General features: G+C 36.1%; 1 protein-coding gene across 7 annotated transcripts in view; it reads right to left on the bottom strand.

Annotated features, from left to right (window-relative positions):
- Nol4 (nucleolar protein 4) overlaps positions 1-22,941 on the bottom strand; it is a 352,979-nt gene that overhangs the window by 214,660 nt on the left and 115,378 nt on the right. For all 7 annotated transcript variants that reach the window (XM_055625544.1, XM_055625538.1, XM_055625539.1 and 4 more), the window contains 3 exons: positions 21,158-21,269; positions 20,119-20,231; positions 9,961-10,093 (listed from right to left, as the gene is read on the bottom strand). In XM_055625544.1, the coding sequence (XP_055481519.1) occupies positions 9,961-10,093; positions 20,119-20,231; positions 21,158-21,269 (358 nt within the window). The remainder of the gene's footprint in view (positions 1-9,960; positions 10,094-20,118; positions 20,232-21,157; positions 21,270-22,941) is intronic.

Raw genomic sequence — 22,941 nt, 5'->3', positions numbered from 1 at the left:
AGACAAGAGCTAGTTTTTTAAAAAATTACAATTTATTCTCTTTGTAATCCTGCTGCAGCCCCCTTCCACATCTCCTCTCAGTCCTACCCACCCTCCTTATTCTCCCCCTATGCCCTTTCCCTAGTCCACTGATAGGGGAGGACCTCCTCCCTTCTATCTGACCCTAGCCTATCAGGTCTCATCATGGCTGGCTATAGTAGCTATCTGACTCAAAGGAGCAGAAGGAACTTGAAAAGAAATACATTGGTTTGCCTTTCTATGAAACTTTATAAAATAAAGTTATGTGGTATTGCTACCAGAGGAATAAAAGTTAGGGAAAAGAGAACTGTTGCTTGTGACAGTCATGTAAGAAAAATCCAGGTGATTTTCATGCTACAATAAGGCTCAGACAATGGCTTATAGATAGGCTCAAAATGTATTTAAGTAAGCTAAGCATGGTAGCTCATGACTAATCACAGTAATTGCCATATTGAGACAAGAGAATGGCGTGTAGTTGGAGGATAGCTTAAGCTACATAGCAAGTCACATGTTGGTCAATGATAAGCAGCAAAAAATAATCTACACACACACACACACACACACACACACACTACAAACACAGAACACAAACTATGTCTTCTATAAATCATGAGAACTCAACTTCACCTGTATATTGGGAGACACATGTGACTTAGACTGAAAAGGTCTTGACTGTTTCTCAGTTTCAGCAGGAAGATTCTGTCATATTGTCATTAATATTCATTAAGGTCATTAAGATTCATTAGGTCATTCACAGCCTAGGAAATGTGGTCACGAAAGTACTGACAAACCTCAAGTCAAATAGCTCAAGAAAACTGAGCTAGAAGAAAAGTCATCTGACATCCTTCGCTGACCTGAGCAGGTAGGTGGGTCAAAGCAAGCCTGGTCCTAAGCCTCATCCCTGAGTCAGAGCCACAGGTTCTAGCCAAGAGGGCTGGTCTTTAGGGTGCTAGATGATTCTCCATTCTAATGGAAAAACAAGGTAACTCTTTACATATACATTTCCATGAAAACCACTTATGTAATATGAAAAAGATGCAAAGAGTTTTAACTTAGAGAAGTAGAGCACATTTCTTCACAATGCAACTCTACAAAATGGCAAACATAAGGATCGTGCAAATGCTTTTTAGTAAATGCAGAAATAAACTATTAGTTCTTTAGCTATTAGGCTTTCTATGGAAGCCAAATTTTTCTTCCTCTGCTTTTAGAAACATAATTATCACCTATTAGGAATTTCAAATAACTAAATATACATGTGCATGCAAGTATACACATGCAAATATAGCTAAAGGATTTAAGAATCAGAATTCCTTACAATTCATAGTAAAATACTTTCTAATTGCTTGCTTCTTTTACATTACTTATAAAGTTAGTCTGTATTTCTGAAAATTATGATCTGATTATTTATAGAGCAATTCCCATTAAAAGCACATTCTAAAAGCTTCATTAGTTTAACTACCTTGACTGAGAGTAATAATTAAATAAATTCATCATGTAAATCATTTTAATTTGGTATTAAACTTGATGAGAACAAAATGGCAGCATTATTGTATTTTCAGTTATTTTAAATCCAGAAATGTTTGGAATTGAAACACAGAGAACAAAATCACGTTTATGAACAGGTTTAATTTTAAAATTAAGTTTATTACATTTGTGTTAGAAAATACTTTTAGTTCACACTAAATTCCAAAATAATCTCAAAATGCTAAGTATTATTTTTCTTTTAAGTTCAGGAAAAAACAATCAAACTAACATAAGACAGGACAATCTCTGGGGAATTTGGCATTCAGATTAAAAACACTTTTAATAGGTTTTCTAATTAAAACTCAGCATCATAAAAAATTAACCACCAAATTTAATTTCCCACTAAGTATAGTTTTACATCATTCTTATTAAAAAAAAAACATGTTTTATTAGATTTTCCAACTAAATGAAATGGTGAAGCAGTAGCTGCTTTTATTGTTGGTTTATAGGCCTTAATAATTACACGAAACTAACGCATTTAGCCAAATTAGACGTAATTTTAGTCAGGAGCCTAGTTTAACTACTCTGTTACTCACATATTCACTCAGCAGTGAAGGAGGACGGCATACAAACACTGTGTTTGTATGTCATTTCAGTGTGTGCATGTTTTTAATGCATCCACTGTGTACAGTTTAAAGTGTAGAATCCCACACAGACTGTACCTTTCTTTGACCATTAGAGAGGTATTTTCATAAACTATAAAAGAACTGCCACCCATGGCAACTGTCTTAAGAAAGGACAGACCTGAACCCTGCCTGGCCTCACAAATGAGCTCTCTCTCTCTCTCTGAAGGAAACTTAGAAAGCTCTAAGCAGATCAGCACTGGAGGCTTCGCATTTGACAGAGCCGCCATTGTGGAACTTAGAGACTGCTATGGAGAACTGAGAAGTAATGAGTCAATGAGGCATTGACTCCCAACATGCTTCGAGTTTGCCAGGCTTCATAAGAGCATGTATATTTTAAGGTAAATTGTAATGCGGGAGAATTATGCTGCCAGTTCAGCACACAATCTAAATTAGGATAGAGGAAAATGTAGGACCCTATTTCATATCTCTTTACTTACTTATTCATAACACTACTAGAGAATTCTATTTTTAATCGACTCCATTCATGCTTCCCCAGGGCTATTGTCATTTTACTTGCATAGGATTTCCTGCTAACTGAAATAGAAATGTGCCCAATTTCAAGTATGACTTGATTTGATATTCTTTAGGGGAATAAATTTTAGTATGTTTATCATACATTATATGACTAATATCCACTTAAAAGTGAGCATATACCATATGTGTCTTTCTGCTTCTGTGTCACCTCACTCGGGATGATCTTTTCTAGTTCCCACCATTTGCCTGCACATTTCATGATTTCCTTGCTTTTAATTGCTAAATAGTAATGCATTGTGCAAATGTACCACAATTCTTCATGTGACAACACATGCTGGAGAGGATGTGGAGAAAGGGAACCCTCCTCCATTGCTGGTGAGAATGTAAACTTGTACAAACACTTTAGAAATCAATCTGGTGATTTCTCAGAAAATTAAGAATAGTGCTATCTCAAGATATAGCTATACCACTCCTAGGCATATATTCAAAATATGCTCAAGTATACAACAAGGACATTTGCTCAACCATGTTCATAGCAGCTCTGTTTATAATAGATTGGAAGCTGGAAGCAACATAGACGACTCTCAACGGAGGAATGGATACAGAAATTGTAGTACATTTACACAACTGAATACTACTCAGCTATTAAAAACAAGGAAATCATGAAATTTGCAGGCAAATGGTGGGAACTAGAAAAGATCATCTTGAGTGAGGTAACCTAGAAGCAGAAAGGCACACATGGTATATACTCACTGATAAGTTTATAATAGCTACATAATGTAGGATAAACATACTAAAATCTATACTCCTAACGAAGTTAAACAACAAGGAAGACCCTAGGGAAGATGCTCAACCCTCATTCAGAAGGACAAATGTGATAGACATCGGAAGCAGGAGGAGACAGGGAACAGGACAGGAGCTTATCATAAAGGGTCTCTGAAAGACTCTACTGATGGAGATATCAAAGCAGAGGCTGAGACTCATGGCTAATGTTCAGGTTATTTCAGAGATTTTAGAATGGACCAATGGACTGAGGCAATTTCATATAGTTCTAACACTTTGTTTATTTTTGTAACTCCATTTTCTAACAATTCTAGGATTCAGTCTACACCTGGAATGGATGGAGAGGATCATACCTCCTGCCATTTACCCTTGCACATCATCTACCATTTCTTTTCAGAATGATACCTCTGAATGGGACAAGTGTTTACATTTTTGTTATCCAACACTTGAGTACTTTTCCTATTTTGCGTATATAGCCTACAAGATATCTCTGAGGGAGGGAGAAACCCCCAATGTGCAAGCAAATTGACTCAAAGAAAATATTTCATATAGAAAAAAAAGAAAGTTGAAAACAATTAATACATAAATGTTTTAAATGTTTAAGAGATTTTCATACAATACATTTTAGGAATACGGTTCCACAGTGTTATAATGATACTTATTACTGTGTTACAATATGAAGTACCCAAGTAACCTCAAAGTAGCAATCCCAGTCTAGATTCTTTGTATTTAAAAATAATTGAAGTTTACTTTAATCCTGTAGATGCAAATTACTATAGTAATTGGAATTATAAGCAAAATGGATGAGATTTTCAAATAGCTTGTTCCTGGTGAGCAATTAGGTTATGCTAATATAATTTATTTAAATTTTTCATGAATTTCAGAGGAATAGATGCAGAAATTGTGGTACGTTTATACAATGGAATACTACTCAGCTATTAAAACAAGGAAATCATGAAATTTGCAAGCAAATGGTGGAAACTAGAAAAGATCATCCTAAGTGAGGTAACCCACAAGCAGAAAGACACACGTCATATATACTCACTTAAAAGTGTTTATTAGACATACAATATAGGATAAACATACTAAAATCTATAGTCCTAAATAAATAAAACAACAAATAGGACCCTAGGGAAGAGGCTGAAACCTCACTCAGAAGAGTAAACAGGATAGACAACAGAAGTGGGAGAAGACAGGGAACAGGACAGGAGCCTCTGAAAGACCCAGTCTGGATTCTAAAAGAGACTTGTTCTCACCTAACAAGTCTTACAAGACTAAAAGCACTTTGGAGAATTAGTTTATCCAAGGGTATTCAAAGTAAGAGACATCAAAATCTCAGAAACTGTTTCCTGAAGTTTTGCTTGAAAAAAATCATACTTTTATCGGTAAACTGTGCTTTCTATTCAGAAGAAAGAAATTAGAAACATGAAATCCCAAATATTAGCCAGATGTTTCATTCACATAATGACCTGTATATAGCTAATACCAGGTGTAAAGGTTAATCTTCATTGTCAACTTGACTACATTCAGAATCACCATGTAGACACACTTCTAAGTGTGTCACTGAGGGTATTTCCAGAAATGATTAACTTCAGGAAGACGCCTTCTGAGTGTGAGCAACACTACCCCAGGGGGTAGAGTCCCCGATTAAAGAGGAGAGAACTGACTACCAGAATGCATCCCTCCCTGACCAGCTGCCTTCTGCCACCACACCTACCCCACGAGGATAGACTCTATCTACAATCATGACCGATAATACAGTGTTACCTACTCATGTGTTAGTGTTACTACAATGAGACGCTAACTACTTCAAAAAGGAATACAGAGGAGCATCCAAGATGGTGGGGACCAGCACGCACTGTATCTGAGAAACAGAGGATCTGAAACTCCGAAACTGCTGAGTGGAGAGGCAGCTGAAGCCAGAAAATTGACGTTGAGGCTTCCTGAACGAGAGGAGATGTCACATGAGCTGAAAACATTTAGATTCAGGTCACCCGCGGACTTCTCTGGGGATGGATAGTGCGAACAATCAAAAAGGAATACAACTTAGTTCATTTATTTGTTTGCTATTTTAAGGGAACAGAGTTTCACTCTGTAGCCTGGACCTGTCTTAAACTTAGATTTTTCTATTCTCAGTCTCCTGAGCACTGCAGATTTAGGTCACTATACCTCACACAACATATTTTATACAATCATTTAATTATATTTTTTTCTAAAGTTAATATTCCTAGTTAAAATACCTCCTCTGAGTAGTGAAATAAGTATTGAGTCCATCACAATTTATTATAATTAACCACAACTGTTGTATGATATGTGTATAAATTATATGTGTGTGTTACAGTATGCTATTTGTATTTGTAGTAGCCACTAGATTACATTTTACTGCTTTTTTTTTAAGTAAGAAAGAATCTGACCAGTTTGAGTATATCAAAACATTGCTATGAAGCAAATATCATGAAGAAATAGAGAATTTTAAATTCTAGTAAATTAATCATACATTTCAAAATGCAAACACAATTATCAAATGTATTCTTGAATAAAAAAAGTTGTCTAGAACATATATGTTTTGAAAGCTAATGTTGGGTAGAAGTTGAAGTGACTGTTGAAAACTCAGTGTGCGTGTCCTCTCTCTCTTTGCTTTTTCTAGACACTTCCACACTCAGGGGCTTGGCACACAGATACTGTTAACAAATTATCTGTCCAATAATGAAGTAGCACGAGCCACATAAGATTCAGTAGATGGCAGAGTATGGGGGATGGCTTTCCCATTAAACCACAGCCTTTGTGACGTCACAGCTGCTTTCCTTTGTGGAAGCACACCGGAGTTCACACAGGGGTACAACCAGTCAGCGATACATTTCTCAGAACGTGTCTTTGTGTGACTATACCAAATGCAACACAAAATCCAATTCTCCTGAAAAAACAACAACAACAACAACAACAAAAAAAAAAACAACCAAACTATAATTTGCAGCATAGGTTGAGTTGACACGCCACAGTCACCAGGCACTGACCAGGTACTCAAGGACACTACAAACATAATGTCCCTACCAAATTAATACAAAAGTGTTCAGAATGGAAATGCCACACTAGGCTGTGTGAAACCCTGTCAAAACACAATAACATGCAAAAAATACAAGGACAATAAAAGGTTTTAGATATGTAAAATGGAAGTCTTAACCAATCATTAACACAGAAGTTTATCCCACAACTTTTCCCAATACTTTAGAGACACCTGATTTATGGGCACAGGCAAAGGAGCTCACTCTGTCACTATAAGATATTACTCTTGCACTGTCTGCCATCACATGTAGCTAATTAATTATATACCATTATTTTTGAAAGCACTCCCCCCTCGGGCAACCATATGTGGAGGCCACAGTACGGAGCGTGACCGCTAAATGGAACAGCATCATCACAGAACTTCCCTCTCCTTATGGACATCTACCTGCCACACCACCTACTCTTTTTCTCTAAGTTTCACTTTAAAGCCTCTCCTTGCAGACTCTCCTCTGTAGTCAGCCTCTGACTCGCATAGACTCTTCTTCCTTGCCTATGCAGGTAAATTGTGACTGTAAGACTCCTGGCACCCTTACCCACCCTTACCCACCAAAGACACCTTTATCATATCTGAAGATGCTACACTTGTCTTTAGGGGGAAACCATGCAGTCAGTAGACAGAAGGAGGCTGTTAGGTGTTTACGCAATACCATGTCAGGGATCAACAGTGCAGAGGCCAGGAAGCTCTGCTGCCCATGAGCTCTATACTGGACCCAAATCAGGAAGCTCACCCAAAATTAGATAGGCTGCATCACAAGTCCTTACCTTGTTACGCTCTCCAAAGTTTAAAATACACAATTCACAAGAAAGTAATATATTCGAAGCTAACCTAGACTTAATTCTTAAAACATCTCAGTAATTTAAAAAAGATACATATTTAAATTTTTATTGCTATGAATTTTTATTTAAAGGGCAAAGTGGTTTCTCATAAAGGTTAGATAGATCATTTTCATTTCTTTATATTATATCTTACATGAAAGTTGGGACTATGCCTTTTAAATATTTTATTTATTTATTTGCTCACCGCTACATACAAAGATACACACACATATATTTGTACACAGAGGGTGATAACTTATAGACATACACAGATGTACACATATATACATACACATATATATCTAATGTGTAAAGAAGAATAATTAGGTGTGAATGGCACAATAGAAAGAGCATACTGTAATTATAAAACAAGTGTGAAAAAATAGTACAAGTTTGTATAGGTGTGAGGGGGTGGAGGTTGTTAGGGGTATAAGAAATTACACATTGTGGTGTTAGCAAGGATACTTTAAGATAGTACCATTATCAGGAAAAAGGAAAGAAAATATGCAAAACTCACTTTATAAGCTATAATAGTGTCAGAAGGCTTTACCTTAATTATTTAAATGGTGGGACATGTAAGAACTATCTGAAATGGAGCACATGACAGGAAACTCATAGCGTGAGAAGACTTATAAATTAATAATTCTTGCAATATAGAAGCGGAAAGGGTAATGAATGGGAAGATAATATAGTTTCACATGGTAATAAGTTCCTTGAGGAATGTTAGCAATTAGGAGATGGATGGAAGGAGGTGGTAGATGATCTTTTATAGCAATCAGGGCTTGGAAAGAAAACTGGAGGCTCATGAGAGTGCAGACAGCATTGAAAGTAACATGATCAGATTTGCTTTCCTGAGTGGTGAGTGGGCAAAGTTAAGGAATACTCCCACGACCTGTCAGCACGAACTGGCAAGTAGTTCCCAGAGATGATCAAAAAGCAAAGAGTTGGTTGTTTTCTTTTGGGGTGGTGATCCCAATAATCTACTAGGATGGGGAAACTTCTCATGCACTAGGAGAGATGATGCCAAGGAAAAGCCAATGAACCATGTAAGGGAGAGCTCCTAATGAATAAGAGAAGGGTGAGAAGGAGGCTGGGAAAGATTCAACTACTGTTCATGAGCAGGAGCCATGAATGCATAGCAGAGTTTCCTCATATTCTTTCTTGCATGGCATCTGATGAAGTCAATATAGATTTTCATCACATGAATTGCACCCTATCCAAAGATCTACAACTGGCAGTTTTAATCAGGAAAGTGATGAGTTTTCATAAATAGAGGCACAGTTCTGAAGTGTGCATTCTTCAGAGTTTCCAGAATTATATATGATAAGGGTAAGTATATAAATAGGCAAAATGCATTAACAGATAATTGGTTTTATATATATGCATGTATGTATTATGTGAATTATTATTCACATATATATTGACTGACATGTATGTCATATACATATATCAGTTATTCTGTGATGCTGGTACTATTAATGTGTAAGGAATATCTATTTTATATGAAAGTGTCAAGAATTTTCTGATAGTATTCCCAAGTGAAAGCCTTTGCTATTGTACAGCTGCTCTACTGTATAACAAATCAAACATGATCTGATTTCATAATAATCATAAATGTTCTCTTTCATGTAGATCACAATGTAACTTCCACTCTACTTAGACACCTCTAAAATGTAGACAATTGCCCCATGATGGGGACATTCATATATTTAACACTGGGGATATCTTAAGACTTTTTGGTATAAATAGAATACAAAATCAACCTGAAGCACCAGCAAATTTTAAAACTAGGTTTTAATAACAAGTTTCAGGAAACAAAATAACAAACAAGAAAATAATTTATCCTATCTACTGATGCAGTGAAAAAAAACCAGTCATGTAAATTTATATATGATTGAAATAATAAACCAAATTTAAATTAAATTCTCTATTTTCTATTTACAAAACTTATTTTTACACATGCTATTATAGTTATTTATATCACACTTAATACTTATAAAGACAAAAATCTACAAAAAGTTTTCAAAGTTCCTTGAGCATATCAGGCCTGAAGCACTGACCATTAGTTGACTTTATAATGTTCAGTTTTATTCTCAGCATCAACAGCAAGAAGACTTAGAAATCTTCAGATTCTTAAATAGGAAATGCCAATCTTTCCTTCCTGAGCAAGAAAGGAACTCAAGATCACAGCAAAGTAGTCTTGCTACTGCATCCCTTTGATAAAATTGTCCTTCAATATCAGGCCCTTTATATTTGGAGCATAGCTGATAGGTCAAAGAAAATTTAATCATATTTAAAATCTTCATTTTCTCAAAAATAAATGCCATAAGAAACCAAAGCCTGAAACACCAACATAGATATTCAACTGCACTCCGGTAATACATTTTATATTTGAGGACCAAAACATGGATGTACCTGGCTGTCACATTTTAATTTGAAGAGTACTTAGATCTAAAAATAATAAAGTGTATGACATAACCCGAGGGTCCAGAAGAAGTCTTCATAAAGACAGGCTTTTTGTTTTGTTTTGTTTTGTTTTGTTTTGTTTTGTTTTAATGACCAAGAGTGAAGAGGTGGTTCTGATTTTAACAGGTTCTTACTCATTTCTGGATACTCATTGTTTGTTGATTCATTTGTTCATTGTGAAAGAGCTTACCGTCTTGCTGGCCATGGAGAGTCTGGGGACTTTGCATTCTTTCTTCTAGATTGGAGCTAAGGTCAGAGTTCACGGCTGACATCCTTGTTGAATCGCTCATATCAAATTCATCGCTTTCTATCGAACTCTCATCCTGAAATGGTATGAAAACATCATTAGGCACCATAAAATTTAACTGTGTGCAAATATTAACTATTCTGTCTGTGTGCTGAGTGAAAGGTAAGCTAATTAGTAAACTATTATCAGACTCTATAAAATAGGGTACATATGGAAAGATGCTTGGAACAAATGGTGAAATTATTTCTTCCTTCAGAAAATGTGAAGACTTTTGGATACTCAAACCACATGTTATGCACAGTCCCATTGTAAAGATAGGACAATGTGTTTAGAGGGAGAGTAGTTCGGGAGTTAGCATAAATATTGAAATATTCATAATGACTATTAAGAATTCTTAATGAGTTTGTCTTTAAAACCATGAACGTAAAACATGGTGGCTGAGTAGTATTTCATTGTGTAAAAGTACCACAATTTCTGTATCAATTCCTCCATTGATGGACATCTGGGTTGCTTCCAGGTTCTGGCTATTACAAATAAAGCTGCTACAAACATGTCTAGTACACATGTCCCTGTGTACTACAGCATCTTTTGGATACATGCCTAGGAATGTTACAGCTGGATCTTGAGGAAGCACTATTCCTAATTGTCTGAAAAAGCACCATATTGATTTCCAAAGTAGTTGTACAAGTTTACATTCCCAACAGCAATGGAGGAGAGTTCCCCTTTCTCCATATTTTTTTCAGCATGTGTTGTCACTTGAGTTTTTGATCTTAGCTATTCTTATGGGTGTAAGGTGAAATCTCAAGGTCGTTTTGATTTGCATCTCTCTGATAGCTAAGGACATTGAACATCTCTTTAAGTGTTTCTCTGCCATTCTATATTCCTCTACAGAGAATTCTCTGTTTAGCTCCGTACCCCATTTTTTAAATTAGATTGCTTGATTTATTGCTCTTTAACTTAAAGAAGTTAAACAAGAAAGAGGACCCAGGGTAAGATGATCAATCCTCACTTAGAAAGACAAATGGGATGGACATTGGAGGTAGGAGAAAACAAGTAACAGGACAGGAGCCTACCAAGAGGGCCTCTGAAAGACTCTACCTAGCAGTGTATCAAAGCAGATGCTGAGACTTATAATGAAACCTTGGGCAGAGTGCAGAGAATAATATGAAAGAAGGGGGAGTTAGTATGACCTGAAGAGGACAGGAGCTCCACAAAGACCAAATATATCAGGGCACAGGGGTCTTTTATATGAGACTGTTTCTCCAACCAAGGACCATGTATGGATATAACCTAGAACCCCTGCTCAGATGTAGCCCATGGTAGCTTAGTATCTAAGTGGGTTCCCTAGTAAGGGGAACAGGGACTATTTCTGACATGAACTCAATGGCTGACTCTTTGACCTCTCCGAGCCTCCCCTCCCCGAGGGAGGAGCAGCCTTGCTAGGCCACAGAAGAGGACATTGCAGCCAGTCCTGAAGATACCTGAGAAGGTAGTGTCAGATGTAAGGGGAGGAGGACCTCCCCTATCAGTGGACTTGGAAAAGGGCAGGGAGGAGATGAGGGAGGGAGGGTGGGATTGCGAGAGAATGAGGGAGGGGGCTACGGCTGGGATACAAAGTAAATAACCTGTGATTAAGATAAAAAATTAAAAATATAAAAATGAAATAAAATAAACATGAAAGAAAAAAAATTAAATTTTACTATAAACAAAATAACTTGGTAAAATATAAGCACAGATAGTGTAATGCAGTAAGAATTTTTCATCAACAAACAGGATGGGCTCCAATAATAAAAAAAGATAAATGTATAGTTTTACCTGCTATATTTGATATAAAGCAAGTAACTTTTGATACATTTCACAGAGATGAAAGATAAATGGTAGGTATAGATTACAGATAGGTAAATGACAGCACATAGATAATGGAAATGTGACAGTCCATAGGGAGACAAGCACTAGATAAAAAAGTGATATATGGCATAGAGATAATCGATAGGTAGATAGACAGATGATAGATGATAGATAGTAGATAGATAGATAGATAGATAGATAGATAGATAGATAGATAGATAGAATAAAAATGAAAGGTGGTTCATAGAGAAGAGGTAGGTGATTACATGTAGATAAATAATGCAAATATTTGTGATAGGTAGAACACTAAAACCATAAAAAGAATTCTACATAACATTGTGTAAAACTCATTCACTAAAAGTCAGGTAACGAAAATATTTAGCAAATGGTTAATTAAGGAAAACGTCCAGTGTAAACAACTAATAAAGTGAAACTGTTCTACTTTTTAATTTTTTGAGATATAATTTCAAAATAATTACAATAATTTTACTTCACTTTCCTCCCTCCAAATTTTCCCATATAACTCTCCTTGCTCCGGGGATCATTTTGTCTTTGCCTCTAAATGTTGGGAATAAAGGTGGGAACCATACTTGCTGGACTTCATGGTTATGAGGCAAGTACTTTTTTCACTGAGGCACCTTTCCAATCCTAAAATTGTTATTATAAGTAATTACTTAAAATGTCTTTATTTTTCATCTATCTATCTATCTATCTATCTATCTATCTATCTATCTATCTATCTATCACAATTTATTTACTTTATATCCTGGCTGGAACCCTGTAACCTCCTCCCTCATCTCTTCCCAGTCCCACTTACCCTTCCTCTTCTCCCTCTATGTCCCTTCCCAAGTCCACTGATAGGGGATGTCCTCTTCCCCTTCTCTCTGACCCTAGTCTACCAGGTTTCATCAGGACTGTCTGTATTATCTTCCTCTGTGGCCTGGCAAGACTCCACCTCCCAGGGGGTGGTGATCAAGGAACCTGCCACTGAGTTCATGAAAGGCTTCTGTAAAGCAAAGCATACTGTCATCAGAACAAAAAGACAGAGTACAGACTGGGAAAAGATCTTCATCAACCCTACATCTGACAGAGGATTAATATCCAGAAAATATACAAAGAACTCAAGAAGTTAAACACCAACAAACAAATCCAATTAAAAATGGGAAAAATAGCTAAACAGAATTTTCAACAGAAAAATATTGGATGACAAAGAAACATTTAAGGAAATGTTCAATGTCCTTAGTCATCCAAGAAATCCAAATCGAAACAACCCTAAGATTCCACCTCACACCCATCAGAATGGCTATGATCAGTCAAAAAGTCAAGGGATGACACATGCTGGAGAGGATGTGGAGAAAGGGGAACCATCCTCCATTACTGGTGGGAATATAAACTTGTACAACCACTTTGTACAAATTTGATTTGGCAGTCAATCTGGTGCTTTCTCAGAAAATTAGGAATAATGCTACCTCAAGATCCAGCTATACCACTCCTGGGCATTTATCCAAAAGATGCTCAACCATTCAACAAGGACATTTGCTCAACTATGTTTATAGCAGCATTATTCATACTAGCCAGAATCTGGAAACAACCTAGATGTCCTTCAGATGAAGAATGGATACGGAATAAGATTATTTCTATAAAACTTATGCTTGTGTAAAATGTGTATTTAAAATAAGATCTGGATGAGAAGTCTCATTTTTGTTCCCTGTTCCATACAGGAATGTAAAACTTGATGAACATTGTAGGTATTCAGTATACATTTATCACCATTAAATAACATTTATGAGCATACATTTTTAGAAGCTTGGACAAATGATTAACAAGTTCTTTGATTAAATTAATTCTTTTCCTAATTTGGTTTCTATTGTTGTGATAAAGACTATTATCAAAAAGGAAACAGTGTGATGAAAAGGTTTATTTAGCTTACAAATCTCAAGTCACAGCCCACTGAGGGAAGCTAAGGCAGGAACTCTAAGCAGGAACCTGGAGGCAAGAACTAAAGACCACAAGGAACACTGTTTACTGACTTGCCATATATTTTTGCTGTTTTAAAATATCAACTTTAAAGTATTTGTTATCACCAGTAGATGAATAATTGAAAAAATTTAAAATAAACTTTAACCTTACCATATAAAGTCTGAGACACATCAAAATTTTCTTTAATAAAATATCAATTTTATATATTTATACAGTACTGAATTAAGCTAAAGCATTTACTCATTCAATAGTTATATTCCAATTAGTTTACAATTCTTAACTAAAATATTATTCATAATTAAACAGCAAAGATGTATGTATTGTGAGATTGTTATTTTATTAGCATATAAATAAAGATAACTATAATCAGGGGAAAGCCAACAGAAGACATCTAAGTGTTAAATTTTCAAAGGAAGGTTTTCAGAGATTAGAAAGCATGGTTGTTATTATTATGAGAATCTTCCTCGGGGATCATTTTTAGAAGGTTCTTGTGAAAGCTTTTGTACATAAGCATCTGCTTGCTGTTACAGGATAATCCAGGGTAATTGCACAGATTAAGTTCATGCCTCATAAGACTGAAATGTCACCATAGTACTCAGTTCTATCTAAACATCATTGACAATCTTTCAAATTTCTGAATGTTCCTCTTCTCCACTCAAGAATTATTGCTCATGTCTATACCATAGTATATAAAAGACCCAATAACTACTACACAGGGCATTTAAAAATTGATAATATTTCATCCTTAAGTATTAAAATATGCTGAATCACTTACTATCCATAATAGTACTTTAAATATTCTGATGTTTAAATCCCTTCGTGCATTGCATTCTTATCCAAGCAAAGAAATATCTTCTAGAAGACTTTTTGGTAATTAGTGTTTTCTTCACTCATATTTTGGAGGTTAGTTTTTTTCATGGTATCATAAAACTTTCTCATGTTCTGTTCTCAGTCAATTTTAAAAGTTACCCGACTTCCCTGAGAGGAGCATGGTGTGTGTATATGCCTAGCCTGGCTAGTACAGAGAGAGTCTTGGGGCCCTCTGTAGGCTACCCATGATCCACTGGATGGCTGTACATGGATGCCCATACTGCCATCACTAACTGGACTCAGTGAGGACATGAAACTGGGAGGTAGAATGGGGAATTCCTGAGGGAAAATGTGAGCTATAAGGAGTAGATATGTTCAAAATGCATTGTATGCGTGTATGAAATTTTAATTAGTAGATGAAAAACAAAATATATGTTAAAAAGATTATAAGGAAGGCGTATCATGAAGCTATCCATTTCTTTTGTTATTTATTAAGAATTATGGTTATTTAGTTTTTATTGATCTGGATCCTTGAATGAAATGCTCTCTTACCATCCTTCCTAGTGCATTTGCTGAGAAAGTGTAACTGAGTCCCATGAGTAACAGAAGGAATTCCCAGAGAAGTTCATCCTGAACTGTTTTTTTTTTTTATCCACAGAATAATAAAAAATGACGAATTGTGTTAATTCACTAACTTATGAGGATTATATACAGAAATAGGTCCCTAAAATTTACCTACCTGTTTCACCTCTATTCTAGATCGTATCTTATATCAACTGTTTTCAATAAACATTAATAATTAAAACACGTGTTATGAAGGAGGCAGGCGTTGGGCTCTAATATCAGATAAACTTGGGCGTAAGCAGCTTATCTGGTTTGTTAGTGAAAAGCCTGGGTTTCCCATGTGCATGACGGTAATGAAATGGGATCCAATTGCAAGTATTACACTAGATGGTAGAGACGAAGTCTATAGAACAGATTCCTTGCTATCGCTTATGCAAGGCTTGCATTTTAATGTATGGGTCCTTTCATAAAATTATAACAAAACTACAGCAAAGAGCCCTACCCTTTGCCTGTGGCAACCTTGCTTCTGTCTGTAGCACAGAACTTTTCCTCTGACTTTTTAAAGATGTCATTGTACTCTAAGAGTGCTCATGCAGAAGCCATGGCTATTTCAGTTACTCTATCTTGACTTCCTTGATGGCATCAAATAATCTTACTCTCCAACCTTTAATATCGGGTTCCTTCCATAACCACTTACTACATATTCACTACCAACAACTAAAACTCGATAATCTCTTTTTCTAAATTTTTTACTAATTTTGTTGACTGAGAACTTCATTCTTGTATATAATACTTTCTTGCCACCTTCTCTTATACCCTCCCCATCCATATAATACCCTCATCATATCCTTTTCAACCTTCATGATTTTGTGACCCACAGTTTAACCAAGATTATCTGTGTGACCATTAGATTGGAAGCATCTATTTGTTAATCCCAATTTCTATGTCATCTCAACCTTTGTATACCACTCCCTGTAAATTTCCAAATAACTTCACATTACACTGAAGTTTATGACTAATTTTCATAAAATCTTTTTGGTGATCCACCTTTGCCAATCACCTCTACAATGACCTTGGTTTCCATAATGTAGCTGAAGCTACCTTTTATAACACTTAAATAACTGGTTACAGTTTTCCCTTATCTACCCATGCTCCCACACAAATACACACAATTATGAGCAATTATCTAAATTATTTTATAAATATATCAGATCATGAATCAAATGTCCTCGTACCCTGACATGGAAATTTCAACTTCTCCACTATCTTCTTAATCCTCTGAAAACTTCTCCAACAACCTTACTCTGGCTACCTCTACCACTAAGGAACTTGGAGAAAAGAGACGGATATTCCTACAGGCTTGATCATCATTCACCTCCCACTCTCTGAGACGTCTTGTCTGTGGTACACTCTAAAGCCAGCTCTTCCAGTCCAAAGACAAAAAATATGTTGCACCCAGCAAGCTGGAAGGAGAGAGCCATTTAAGTCCTTCAACATTGGACATGGAACTATAGGATTTAGTATGTTACCTGCTAAGTTCTAGTCTTGCTTTGGTCCAGTATTTTGTCACTATGGGCAGATTCCTCCCTTCTGGGAATCTATATTCTGTATCTTTAGGTTGGAAGTATGTAATTAGCTTTTTTTTTTTTTTTTTTTTTTTTTTTTTTTTACAGGAGCTTACAGTTGAGAGATTGCATTGAGTATCAGAAGAGACTTAGGACTTTCAAGCAGTCTTGAGACTAAATAAAACCATAGAGACTTTTAAAAATTCATTTATTTTTATTAATTAACAGTTTATTCACTTTTATCACAGCTGTAGCCCTTCTCCCTTGTCTCCTCCCAATCCCACCCTCTCTCCCTCATCACCTCTCACACCCCGCCCCAGTGTTAGGTTAGATGCATTTTACATTACGATATCAGCACAGACTATGGGAGCCAAGAAGTAGAATGTGGTGGTTTGTATGGTTTGTATCAGAATGTCTTCCATAGACTCAGCCGTTTGAACACCTAGCTTCCAGTTGGTGACACTGTTCTGATAGGTTTAGGAGGTGTGACCATGCAGGTGGAAGTATGTAACTGGGGGGCAAACTTTTAGGTTTCAAAGTCACATGCCATTCCTACTGCACTCTCTGCTTCATGCTTGCAGTTCAAAATGGAAGCCCTCAGCCTCCTGCCCTTTCCTTCACTCACTCTTCCCTCATAGATACTTATCTTATGGAACTGCAAGACAAAAAGAATTCCTTCCATAAGTTGCCTTGGTCAAGATGTTTTATCACAGCAATAGAAAGTAACTAAGAGCAAACTTCATTTCTTTTAACTTTGCTCAAATGATGCCTTGCATCTCTTTATTCCTCCATTCATTCATTTATTCACTTTTAGGGTACTTGTCATTAAACCCAGGACATCATTTGCAGGTGAGTAGTGTGACTGTTTTGCATTTTGAATGGATTCCTTTTTGAGATTCCTTTCTTCTTTTAACAGAGTTTAGCATCTTTTTACTTGCCTACTCTTACTGATTATATTCTTTTCCTCTCGCTGAAAGACATGCTTCATAAATACAGGATTTTTTGTTAAATTACTTCTAAGAGTACGTAAAAGGTACTCAATAAATTTTGGTGAATTTACTGGATTAATTCTTATTTAAATTTAAATACAACTTATAATCAAGATTTGCCTAATCTGAATTTCAGTTCAGTATGCTTATGTTATCCAATTTCCTAAATCTGTAATAGTTACATTTGTCTAAATTTTTGTAAATACTCTAACAAGTAATTTCTTTGAATATTTTAAAACAGTATGCATCCAATTTAATAAATTCAAACTGTGATGATAAGGATAATTTCCCTAATTATAATTTGTAAAAGCTCTGCTTTTTAGTTCAAAACATGTATGATGCTTTAGATCCAGAAGGACTCAGAATAAATAGCCTGTGTGATAGGCACGAAGCTGATTATAATCAAGGGATATAAATAAACCTATTACCTCTAACTTAGCTTTTACAAGTAATTTAACAGCATTAACTTTTCTTTTTTAATTTTTTATATTAATTATAGTTTTTTTACTTTGTATCCCAGTTGTAGCCCCCTCCATCATTCCCTCCCAATCTCACCCTCTCTCCCTCATCTCCTCCTTGCCCCTCTCCAAGTCCACTGATAAGGAAGGTCCTCCTCCCCTTCCATCTGACCCTAGTTTATCAGATCTTATCATGACTGGCTGCAATGTCCTCCTCTGTGGCCTAGCAAGGCTGCTCCTTCCTCGGGGGGTGGTGGTGGTGGTGGTGGTGAAAGTGCCTGCCACTGAGTTCATGTCAAAGACAGTCTCTATTCCCATTACTAGGGAAACCCACTTGGGTACTGAGCTGCCATGGGCTATGTCTGAGCAAGGGTTTGAGACTGATTCTCCAAACAAAGACCATACATGGATATAACCAGCTTTAACTTTTCTATGAGACGTTTTTTGTTTTTGTTTTTGTTTTTTTTTTCAATTCTGTCGTGATCATGGCATCAGTAGTTTCATTCTTAGGAACAGACACATTTAAAAAATCCTGCTCTGCGGTCTCTAGTATAGTGACTTTTTTATAGTTAATTCAATCATTCATTGTTAGCTATATGGTAATACCTAATGCAATACGACCACTTTACAAATATATTCTTAAGTGAGTGAACCCCATATAAAATTGACTGCAGTAAAACAAAGTTATAGTTTCAAGATTAAAACTTGGTCAAGTACAGAGAAACACAAAAAGATTTAAATTTTACAAATAAGGTATCCAAAAGTTAATTTTAATAAGCTTGGATTATTTTTTACAAATAATCTAGTATTTTAAAAGTAAGTATCTAACCACATTTCCTGTTACAAAGAAAATTCAAGGAAGGATCTTATTAGCCTAATGGTCTGTCTCCAGCACAGATCATATGAATATGTCTGCTTGTTAGTGGCAGATGACTAGTTGATGAGGGCTTACTGAACTCCTACAGTGTGCTGGTTGTCTTTGTTTCCTCAAAGAACATACAAATAGCCTACACACATGTACACACTCACACACACATACATAGACACAACACAGAGACATACATGTAAACTCACAAACACAGACACACATGCACACACATTCACAAACATACATATACACATACACAAATGCAAACTCACGGTACACATACATGTACAGGCTCACAAAAACATAAACACACATGTATGTACACATATACAAACACACAAAGACACAAATGCAAACTCACACACATTCACACAGAGAGACACACAGACACACAGACATACAGATGTATAGACACCAAAACTTAAATTTTTTTTACCAAAAGTGGGAACTGCATTCCTAGAGAATATCAATAAACACACATCTGCTGTGTGAAATATGACAGCACATTCTTAAATTCAAACGAAATATAATAATCTGAAACATGAAGACACCTGTAATTAAAAAGAATTGTGACAAATTTTTTCTCAAAATGCAGATATGTGAACACAGGTGATTAAATCGTAATGTTTTAAAAAGACTTAAAAGATATAGATGCAACTAATAGGGTTTACCAGTTTCTTCTCTGAAGATAGTTTCAGAGGTTCCCTATCCTTGGACTCTCTCTGGGTAGGGATGCTCAGGACTTTCTTGCTACTTGCCAAGACTGCCTCAGTGGCAATTTAGCAAGGAAAAGAAATATTTCTCGCATAACACCAAGGAAAATAGATTTATCCAGGGACTCTGCATCAGGATGTGGTGCCTTTACTCCATTTCCAAATCAATTAGTTCCTGGCAAGCTTTATTTCAATTAACAATGTAAGCATACAGCCTTCAAGTGGCACCATGCTTAACCCACAGCCATGGGTCTGCAGCTTTGTTCTTATTTGTGGGTGATGCAAACATAGCTGTTTCCGGTTTACCTCATCTTGCTGGGAGTTTAGCAGCTGCAGTTTCATGTGCTTCATGTATGCCATGGTGATTGGCATGTTGTAGTCGATCATGCTGGTCACCAGTGTAGGAGGCTTCCCATTATCTGCAACAGAAAGGTTTAAATCCGCGATGAATGCAACACTGGGTTATGGCTGCCCCTTCAGGCTGAGTCGGTGTGTCGAATTAAAAGATAGTCTCCTTGTCGCTAATGATTGAAAACCATGAAACCACTGTAGATGAACTGCATAAAATAGAACATGCAAATTTCCACAATCTGCGTCGGCACAATTGAACAGAACGTACAGATCCACTATTTCTTATTATAAATTGACTTTTGAATATCCTGAGTAACAAAGAAGAAAACTCATTTGCTGGTTAGGCACTGATAAACCTTTCATTGCATAGTTGTTTTATATATAAATTAGAGGGAGCCAAAAGAAAATAGCTTTTAATTTTTCTTTAATTTTAGTATCCGGGTTACCTATCTTCCAACCCATGGGAGGATTTTAAATGTGCCTATGAGATTAATCTAATTCTTGAGAGAACTTAATGCTTAAGAAAATTACCTGTAAAATTTCAATGAATGGTAAAGCCAAATTATGCTTATAAAAATTTTTAATTGAAGGCATTCCATCTAATCTATGATTTCTGGAAATAAGGATTCTATAGGCTTGAAAGGTTATTTACAGTGATGAATCTTCTTGCTAAGTATATCTAAAAATACCATGAAATACTACCCTGATGGAAATTAAAACATTTGTATATTAATTAAATATGTATGTATATATATATATATATACACATATATACGTATATATTTTTAAACGATACTTATACAGTTGGCCCTGCCTTCTAGGAGTGACTCCTGAGTTACTGTGTAAGCGTGTATTCAGAATTCACTGCTCCCCACTTGAATCGAGATGTTATGAACTGCTAAACCGCTTCAATTTTCCACATTTCTACAAAGTACAAGACACAAATTGATATTATGAAGAATCTTCAGATCTCACTATTGGGCACTGTGGCTACCTTTGTGATCGGTTCCGTCTGGGTTCAAGTGCATTCTTTTCTGGCACTCGGAACAGCTCATTAGAAACCGTGTCACCGCTTCTCTTGGTAGGAAGGCGTAGCTCTCTGAAATCTGGAATGATTCACAAAATATCAGTGTTAATATGGGAGCTGACTGAGCAAGATTCCACAGAAATAATCACTGTCTCTCCCAATAAGACACGTTATTCCGTAATGGCAGGAAGCACAATGAAGGCATGCTCGGCAAACCATGCATCATTTCAAGAAATATCTATCCAGCTTGATAGGGTGGTTCTTAATGAACGCCAGCAAGGCCATGTGGAGGACAAAGCATTGGCTGCCTCTGGGTAGATATATGGTTTTTTTGTTTGTTTGTTTCTGCATTTCTTTTAGGAAAATAATCCCAATGTTACAGATATTCTTGTGGATTTTCATCATTGATGAATATTTCTCTTTACACTTACTCATAGCAAGATCAAATTTTGGCTCATTTCATCTCCACATTTTAAATTTTAGACTCTGTGAGAGGCGATGCACTTCGGATTCTGCATACTGATCATTTCTCCATTATTGCTTTAAAATGTTTTAAGAGAATAAAAGCTAAATTAATGCATATAGTGCGGCAGTAAATTAACCTTTCCACAAAAAATGACACACTTGGGAATGAGTTTGAGGCACCTAGCTCATTTATTTTATGCGATTTTTATAATTTATGTCTACACTAGCTCACATTGCCAGAGTAGTATATCCTAGACCCTATACGAAACTTTATGTTCAGAACTATGGTTTTGATTTAAGGTAGCAACTGATACTCCTGTTGTGATGATTTGCTTAATATTAACCTTTTTATAAAAGAGCTTCTCTCACTAAAGCAAATAACACTGTGATGTACAATAGATTTTAAACCTCTCTCTATGAAGCCAGTACCGACTTGAAAAGTGTTACAAAGAAGTGAGATGAAGACATTTATTTTTCTCCTAATTTCCTACCGTTGATACAAGAAAGATGATGAGGTCAGTGGGAGTAACAACTGAGTTATAAATTAAATGTAAAGTGTGGTTAATTTCTTAGGTATATGCTTGGATGCTCCAAACACTGATGTATGTCAAGATAGTGTAGAGGAGAAGAAAGTGTGTAGCCAATAATATAATCGAGAGAAGGTGTGTACCAATTCCCTTGCTTGAGAGGAGGTCATTTTTGCTACCTCGTGTTACAGGAGCACAGCACGGAAGAAGTAACTTGCACTGAAATCCAACATTGCAAAGCTCATGGAATCTGAGCTTGACAGTTGCTCAGGAGTTCCCATTGACTCTTAGAAAAAGAATGCAACGTCTCTGTAATGTAACTTGAGACATACTTTAAAAGAGGGAGATCATGCCTGGTATTGCAACCTCACTAACTTCTCAGTGCTAGTGAAGCCATGACGAGTGGTAGAGAATATACAACAGCTAATTTACTAAACCAGCATAATTCCTGACAACAACCTCAATATTTGTCCTTAGACCCACAGGTAAGTGGTGTCTTCACTCTTCATCAAGGAAATGACTCTTTGCAACACGTGGGACCCACTGTAAAAACTCACAGCCAATCAAAACACACAGTTGTGGAGTCCAGTCTCAATAAACTTATCTACAAAATATACGTCAGAGAAAGACTATAGTAGCCAGAGGATTGGGTACTTTGCTCTGAGATTGTGTCTCACAGCAAACAGTAACATCAGAAGCTAAACTCATTAAATCTCACCAACATGACTGCCCAAACATGAGCTAAATAAGGATGGCACC

Source organism: Psammomys obesus, unplaced genomic scaffold, assembly GCF_907164565.1.
Source record: "Psammomys obesus unplaced genomic scaffold, mPsaObe1.curated_primary_1811, whole genome shotgun sequence".
NCBI lineage: Eukaryota > Metazoa > Chordata > Mammalia > Rodentia > Muridae > Psammomys > Psammomys obesus.
Note: the sequence above shows the minus strand (reverse complement) of the source record. Positions and strands in the feature narration are given on the sequence as shown.